An 8,800-nucleotide genomic window follows, 5' to 3' on the forward strand; every position below is an offset into this window, starting at 1 on the left:
ATATGGCCCAAGTTCCACCCACTTTCAGAAGTGTTAACCTGACCTTGGCTATCAAGGTCATCAGTGTCAATTGTGCAGTCAAAAGAAAAACACACTACATGTGGATCGTGTTAAAAAGCTTTATTGAACACAGATTTGACTCAGTGCCATTTACACATTATATTACTTGATTTCCAAAATGAAGTGTGATCTGCCTCCCTGAAATGAGAAGTATATGATTAATACAACAGCCATTGAAGATGCGCCACACCATGTACCTCTATCACCGACTGCGAATGTTGCCAATCGGTCTCAACACATGTACTTTCATCCACTATTGAATTACACAGCGTGATGCAACTGCAATAATGTTAAACTCACTCACTCACTCACTCATTCACAATTACACACTTGTATAACTGGAAAAATGTTGAAAACAGGCTGAATTACTCATTTATGTATGTCTTGTATGTTTGAAAACAAAATCCAAGATAATGCTTAAAAAATATGATAAAGTACGACGCATTCATGATTATAATGATACACACTTACCATTCAGCTCAGGGGCTGTAATAAACAAGAACGTGTACGGTATATGAATATACTTAAACATATTTGTTCTCACACATAGCTCAGAATGCTATAAATATGACCGTATCACAGTGAACAGTTCGGCATGAGTTACGTATTGTAGTTTAGTATGGAGATATGAAGAGGAAAGAGGTGAACCAGTTGACCTTCACAAAAAGAACTGGTCCTTAGTCACCGTAAGTACTTATGTGTGAATGGTACGTAGTGGAATATCACAATTATCTGATGACAAAATGGTGCTTTATACTGACCAATGACTATATCTGGCTAAATGTTAGTGATTGTATTGATTTGACGTACCAGGGCGGTTGGAAGTCGAACCTTGGTTCATCGCTGGCGTCAGATGCGTATTCCAAATCCCCAACAGGCTCGCAAGATGTGGTGTTGAAAATGCCGAGCTCACTAAAATGCCATGAAAAACTCGAATTTGATTAATACAACTGAACAGTATCAATTTGGATTGAAAACGTGCGTCTGATCTTATGGCCGCTTCACTGAGCACTTTTGCCACACGCTTGACCACCAACATGGCTGGTGTCATGACTGCCCCTTCGGTTTCAAATGAAATTAAAGTCTATTCGGTCTGACATTTATCTAATTTGAACATACTACATTCATCTATTAATTGGGTATGGCACTGGTTATGGAGGTTGTTAGTCCCTCTCTACAGGCGGTACCTACACGCTTACAGAGGGTGCAATGCTGAGAGATACATTTTTGATAACGTCATGTTATACATAACCGTCTGAGACAGGCTTAACACGTTGACTAGTGTTGGCCCATTTGAGGCTTGAGGTGAGAAATGTCTGTCACTTTGGAATACTGTCTCCATTATCATACACTTCAAACCCACAACGGGCAAAATTCTGTTGACGTGTTAACTTGTTTATTATCAATATATGCGACTTCCGGGTCGGTCGGTCGGTCGGTCGGTGGGTGGGTGGTTGGGTCGGTCGGTGTATACTGTAACACCGTTGTAAAGCATGTGATGTACGATGGTTCAGGAAGAACATACATTACATGTCAGCAGTGACACCAAAACGTGTTGGTCATCACACCAAGTTTTAAATGCCATTCAAAGACGGTCATACCAAATCATAGTGAAAACAGAAGTGTGTAACGAGACTTTAATATTGCTAAAAGCAACTCACTCACTCACTCACTCACTCACTCTACAAAACTGAGGCCCAACCATTATGCTTTTATTAGTCATACGAGGCGGTGAGGTAGTTTAATAGACACGCGGGATACCCCGATTCGATTCCTCACATGGGGATAAGTGTGTGAAACCTATTTTCTGGTTACCCTCGACATTATGTTGTTGTTATTTTGCTAAGTAAGGTGTAAACATAAACTCACTCGCTCACTCACGCAACCAAGTCCACACTTACTTGTTTCCAGAGTAGCCCACATAGGCAAGGTCGTTACAGCGGTTGATCTTGATATCTGTGCATCGTTCAGTATTGCACTCTACCAGTTTGAAACAGTCGGTTGCGTTGTTGTAGATCCACAGACCACCAGCACCATCACAAAACAAGGTCCGATCTGTTGAAGAAAATTGGACGCTATGCACACATTCTGCAGTTTTACCAAGAAAAGCCTGCAACGTGTTGTCAACTTACCGTACGACATGGAATCTTATTCTCAGTAAAACTGGAACCATTTTTGTTATCCCATAAGCATAATAGATTTTCTACTGGATGGATGGACGAATGGACGGACTGACGGACGGACTGACGGATGAATGGATGGATAGGAGATCATGACCATGACTATCAGACTTAAGAATAACGTGTGTTGATGTAAGTGATAGTATGTCCCTAACAATCCTCCCAACGAAATAATGCGGGGATCCAGTTGATGTCGTTTCCATTACTAACATGTGGAACTGTATGACTTTCTACTCACATGCATTTTGCATCTACCTTCTAGGGGCATTTAGCTTGTGTGTTACGTAACTTTCAGCTAACTCTTCATTGATTAAATATAACGTTATTTAGTTATCATGTAGTTTGGAAAGATGCATTCTCATCCCACAGAGGTTACTCCTGTCATATCTTACTACGTAACCTCTGTTCTAATACGGCCCTTTCATGGCGCAAGTGTTCAAGACTCGCGATTGGAGGCGCTAAGTCTTTTTAACGCGTGTTCTGATTGGATAGTAACAAGGGAGAGATAATTCCTGTTGCGATTTTTTGCCGCAAGGGGATTTCTCGATGACCAGGAAATATGGCCGCATTAGAACAGAGGAACATATGACAGGAGAAACCTCTGTGGGAAGAGAATGGGTAAGACTGGTTGTTTTAGGATACATACCGCCATCAATGACATCAAACGAAACAATGTTCATGGAAAACATCACCCTGGTCGTCACATCAGAACCATCTGTGTTGACGCACTTGATTTCCTTGCAGTCGATGAAATAGATTCGCCTTGATGGAAAAAGAACGTAATTAGGGCGACATGACACTGTTAGTGCGACATTAACTCAACGCTTACTTGTCCGATAATCAAATCACTGTCAAAGGTTCCTATTTCTAAACACCAAACACCAACGTGTTTGATGTCCAGGTCAACGTTAACAGAATGTTTGCCTCATCCAGAGGCCCTGATACGAGTGGACACTACATATGGTCATGCTCGGTACCGACATTAAGACATGATTTTTGAAAGATAAATCTTTCGCATACCTCGATAAGTAGAGCAATAATTTTGGAGTTGTCCTGGGAAGTAAAACATCCACGAGAAAACTTTTATTCAGTTATAGAAATATACGTCAGTAAAAGTTAATAGTAAAGTAACCGAGACGTCGTTTTGGATGGAATAGTTTCCTTTCTACACCTTGGTAATAGAGTTAATCAAATGCTGTTGAAAAATGCTGATGTATAGGATATGGTCGACCAGTGTAGCTGGTAGCTTGTAATCTGAATAAGGCGACATATCTGATATAACTCACAGATAACGCCGATCTCACTCTACATACACTGTAGTATGTAATATACACTAAAGTAAGTAATGTACACTGTAGTAAGGAACGTTCACTGTAGTAAGTAACGTACACTGTAGTAAGTAACGTTCACTGTAGTAAGTAACAAACACAAACACAATAGTAAGTAACAAACACTGTAGTAAGTAACGTACACAGTAGTAAGTAGCAAACACTGTAGTAAGTAACGTACACTGTAGGAAGTAACGTACACTGTAGTAACGTTCACTGTAGTAAGTAACGTACACTGTAGTAAGTAGGATACACTGTAGTAAGTAACGTACACAGTAGTAAGTAACAAACACTGTAGTAAGTAACGTACACTGTAGTAAGTAACATACACCATTGTAAGTAACGTACTGTAGTAAGTAACGTTCACTGTAGTAAGTAGGATACACTGTAGTAAGTAACGTACACCGTAGTAAGTAACGTACACAGTAGTAAGTAACGTTCACTGTAGTAAGTAACGTACGCTGTAGTAAGTAACGTTCACTGTAGTAAGTAACGTACACTGTAGTAAGTAACGTACACTGTAATTAGTAACCTACATTGTAGTAAGTAGGATACACTGTAGTAAGTAACGTACACTGTAGTAAGTAACATACACCATTGTAAGTAACGTACTGTAGTAAGTAACGTACATCGTAGTAAGTAACAAACACTGTAGTAACGTACACTGTAGTAAGTAACAAACACTGTAGTAAGTAACGTACACTGTAGTAAGTAGGATACACTGTAGTAAGTAACGTACACAGTAGTAAGTAACAAACACTGTAGTAAGTAACGTACACTGTAATAAGTAAGGTTCACTGTAGTAAGTAACGTTCACTGTAGTAAGTAACGTACACCGTAGTAAGTAACAAACACTGTAGTAAGTAACAAACACTGTAGTAAGTAACGTACACTGTAGTAAGTAACGTACACAGTAGTAAGCAACGTACACAGTAGTAAGTAACAAACACTGTAGTAAGTAACGTACACAGTAGTAAGTAACAAACACTGTAGTAAGTAACAAACACTGTAGTAAGTAACGTACACTGTAGTAAGTAACAAACACTGTAGTGAGTAACGTACACTGTAGTCAGTAACGTACACTGTAGTAAGTAACGTACACTGTAGTAAGTAACGCACACTGTAGTAAGTAACGCACACAGTAGTAAGTAACAAACACTGTAGTAAGTAACGTACACTGTAGTAAGTAACGTTCACTGTAGTAAGTAACGTACACTGTAGTAAGTAACAAACACTGTAGTAAGTAACGTACACTGTAGTAAGTAACATACACGGAGTAGTGATACCAACCCATCATATTCTCTGACAGTTCCAGGGCAGGTAAGGTTCACAAGGGAAGTTGCCGTCACAGTATTAGCACTCGTATCAAGTACCACCAGGGCGGGGTTAGTCCCGTCAACGGAATAGAATACACTATCGCCTAAACAAGCGATGCCTTGCCCACTCTCGCCAGCCGCGGTAGCTAGGTAGGAAAGAGACAAACATATAACAAAATAATAATATAACTGGATAACACAGGATATCCAGAGTCTTGACCGCCTGACTAGAAGGATCATGTCTGATAACAGAGCACACCGTCCTCGTTCCTCTCTGGTTATGCATGTCAAGACTCACTACTAAAGCAAGGAATTTCACCTTATCTTAAGCGTGCCATGGTTAATGGACACAATCTGAAATTGGAGGTTGATTTTGTTATTGACGATGTACTGCTGGGCGGTACAGCGATGGGAGTAAAGTGGGGGAAGTCGTTCATCAAGTTTGCCCGGAGTCGGTCATTTGTGGAAAGGCTGTCTGAGAAGCTATTGCATCATGTGTACATGCAGTGTGTGGAACAGCAATCCAACCGACTCCTTCGCATGGATGAAGTCGGCTGGTCTCAAATGTGAAACCAAGGACCTTGCTGCTCAGGACCAGTCACTTCCCACTCTCAATCGCCAAAATGTGATTCTTAAAGAAAATATCGATATGAAATGTCGATTGTGTGATGAATTCACAGAGACTGTCCTACACCTTGTCTGAGGATGCGATTCTTTGGCACAAACAGCATATCTTACAGGACATGAGGGCATGGCTTGCTGCTTTTACTACCGTCTCTGCCATGCCTGTGGCTCTGACTCCGAGGTCCATCCATGGTACGACCCTGAACATGTCTCGGGCGTCATGGAAAATGATGCTTTTAAACTTCTCTTGAATAGGCCCATACACAGCCTCGGAAGAATTCCTGCTAACAAACCTGATCGTTCCCTCTTGATAAAGACCCGTGAAGGTCCCGGGGTAGAATAGACCTTCAGCAACCCATGCGACTAATGGGATCGGATGGTCAGGCTCGCTGACTTGGTTGACACATGTCATCGGATCGATACTCATGTTGTTCATTGCTGGATTGTCTGGTGCAGACACGATTATTTACAGGCCGCCACCATATAGGTGGAATATTGCTGAGTGCGACTAAACTCACTCACTCATTCCTTTTGATATAGCCAATGAAATTATTTAAATACCATTGAAGTTTCTGTCCCTTTTGACTGCAATGTGATTGGAAAGATTCAGGAAAATCTTTGAAATGTCTTGCTCGCAAGTGCACTGCCGTTATGCTCCCCATTGTTCTCGCTACTCATTGATCTCTTGGTTCAGATCAGGAGAGTACCCGGGTTCTTTACCGGGAGCACAGCCCTTCTGACAATCTGGGTAATGCAGAAGGATGCAGTATGGATGAGTCAACATATTCTCAAGAAAGTTCCTGGTGGGTTCGACTAGGCAGCGTGTCCTGGTCCCATTTGGTGTCTGGGCTGCGTCTGATGATGAGTCCTACCAGCCCACTGAGCCAGGATCACCCGAACAATCTCTTCTGCATTTTCATCTTCATCTGTAAACATGATAGCGCTGTATCCATCCACAAGGTACATGCTCAAAGCGCATAAAATGGGAGAAAAAGACACATATAGTTAAATATATGAATATATTAGTATTAATAATAAACCATGAATGATAGCAGGAAACAATGCCTATGAATTATAGTTCGTGAATAATACGGTGGAATATAGTCTATGACAAAAGAAAATAGCTGCGTCTTTAGTTTTGATTCAATGCAGTCAATCATGATGAAAGTTTGACGTCCAGAGGAAGTTTGTTCCACAGTCAAGGAGCTGCATGACTGAAGGACTTCAGTTTGATCTTTGAACCTGCTGATACCAGTGATTTAACTACCCATAATACTTCTGTTGAAAACATAACTGTTTAAAGGAGTCTTTGAGAGTTATAAAAATATGACTGACAAATCCATGTGTAGTATTTTAAGAAGGATGTGCCAAAGCAGTCATTTGCATGATTCTGATTGTAAACGTTCCAGTTGCAGACTGTACTTGTAATGTTATAACAAGGTGTTTAGCCACCCAAACTGGAACGGTGTGAACATTTGAAATCGAAATCGGGTTTACCTGTATTAGTGATTGACTATAGAGGTGTCATTTGGTATAAAGCAGGTATCGAGTATACGGTGACTTACTATAGAGTGGAGTGTCCGAGGCTCCGGGAAAGACCAGCTCGGAGATAGTTGCAGCCATGGCATTGGTGATGTAGAAGATTGAATAGAAGGTGTCATTGTCTCCACAAATTGCAAGACAGTTGACAATATTATCCGCTCGTAGGCTTGGTAGGATGGTCCCAACTGGGTCCACCACAGAAAGTTCGTCGGAATAGTTCCCAGTAACGACGGCAGCACATCCTTCCACTGTAAAACATCATAACGGACTTTGTACTCTGTGTGGTATGTTGCTCTCAGTTACAAAATGTCAATGTAGAATTTCATAACACATACAATAACATAATCTGGTCACTTTAACATCGCTATCTCCACGACGCAGGGGCGTGCTCTAAGCGCATAGATGATGGACCCAAGCTGCCTGTGAGGTGCTAGAAGGTAAGTATTTCTATTACTAATCCCACCGGGATTTAATGGGTGAATACACTCATTTGCCTGAGGTGAGACCACGTGTGCTCTACGTTGTGATTCAGACAATAAAGCATACGCGCCTACAGGCATGCAGGCGTACAGGTATCAAAACATACAGGTATACGAACGTCACGCATACAAACATACAAGCCAAAAGTATATAAGAATAGACACATACGTTGATGTTGTTTTGGATGTTGATTGGATGTTGTTTTTCTTTAACATGTTGATAAATGGTTCATCGAACGTCTGTTACTTCACATTCAAAATATTTTCTTTGATAAAGATAAGACAGTTTACATCAACGATATCTTAGACTTTGTGTTTTGATCGTTTCTATACATACGTGCAGGACAGTCTGTTGGCTGAGCTTTGAGCAATGCTGTGAGATTGGCGATGAGTTCACACAGTGTGCTGTTGATGTTTTCAAGGTCAGTTTCAAAGCAGCTCGGGTCTCCAGGTGCTAAATCAAACAGAATCAGTAACTGTTCTTAAACATTTAAACAAACATTTTGTACTAGCTGGTGTAACCATAGCACGTAAACAAGACAACAATGCTTTAACAGTCACACAAATAGAGTCAGTAACCTTTAACCATTTAAGCTTTCACATGTCAATATTCCTATGGGAATATGCCCAGTATTCCCAATATTCCCATTATTTATTCTTGGGAACATGCTATAGAAGGCTTTGTAACTTATTTTCATGCCTATGTTCTAACATGTTCTTACAGAACTGACGAACGTGCCAAATGCCAGTAAACGTATAAAAGCGATTAAAATCCAGATCCTCATGAGTGTAGACAAGCATGGGTTGTTACAGACCAATTCTATCTTGGTCCCTACGTATGATTTTGTACTTGTGTTTTTACAGACATCTACTTACTCTGACAGGGGCACTGCTCATCGGAGACATCAAATATACACTGGAAGTCACTCTTGGCTTGGGTCAGAGCATTCAAGGTTTGGTTCAGCTTGTCTGGAAGCTCATTGGGCGCGGGCTGAGATCCAAGCGATGGCGCCAGGACTGCCACAAAGACTAGGAGGAAACCGTTGTTGAACATAGTCATCTTGATTCCGAGTGACTTCCGACGTCAACTTCAAGGCTTATTATGGCGATACGAACATCACGTGGTCCAACGAGTACCTGTCACGTGTTCTGGAACATCGTATGCATGGTGATACATACCACGTTGATTAATCTGGCCACATATTTTGCAAATCCCAGCACATTTTCTTACATTTAAACAGATGGTTGGTACGCATGATAACGTCAGCTTA

The 8,800-nt window shown here is 41.0% G+C and overlaps 1 protein-coding gene across 1 annotated transcript; it reads right to left on the reverse strand.

The window, feature by feature from the left end:
- Window positions 1–1,957: 1,957 nt before the first annotated feature.
- On the reverse strand, window positions 1,958–8,589 carry LOC137277776 (uncharacterized). Its single transcript, XM_067809704.1, has 7 exons — window positions 8,406–8,589; window positions 7,867–7,983; window positions 7,074–7,298; window positions 6,381–6,434; window positions 6,183–6,252; window positions 2,887–3,002; window positions 1,958–2,115 (listed from the first exon to the last, which is right to left on the reverse strand). The coding sequence occupies exons 1-7, from the start codon at window positions 8,587–8,589 to the stop codon at window positions 1,958–1,960; spliced, it is 924 nt and encodes a 307-aa protein (XP_067665805.1).
- Between the last annotated feature and the right edge of the window lie 211 nt (window positions 8,590–8,800).

Source organism: Haliotis asinina, chromosome 1 (genome assembly GCF_037392515.1).
Source record: "Haliotis asinina isolate JCU_RB_2024 chromosome 1, JCU_Hal_asi_v2, whole genome shotgun sequence".
In the NCBI taxonomy this organism is placed as follows: domain Eukaryota; kingdom Metazoa; phylum Mollusca; class Gastropoda; order Lepetellida; family Haliotidae; genus Haliotis; species Haliotis asinina.

What these genes read in the sequence shown, in the direction of transcription:
- LOC137277776 (XM_067809704.1), bottom strand. Translation starts at nt 8,589, where the DNA reads ATGACTATGTTCAACAACGGTTTCCTCCTAGTCTTTGTGGCAGTCCTG. An exon ending in CTCGGACACTCCACTCTATA is followed by an intron (nt 6,435 to 7,073) that starts GTAAGTCACCGT and finishes TCATGTTTACAG; the next exon opens with ATGAAGATGAAAATGCAGAA. An exon ending in GATCCTGGCTCAGTGGGCTG is followed by an intron (nt 6,253 to 6,380) that starts GTAGGACTCATC and finishes TGCATTACCCAG; the next exon opens with ATTGTCAGAAGGGCTGTGCT.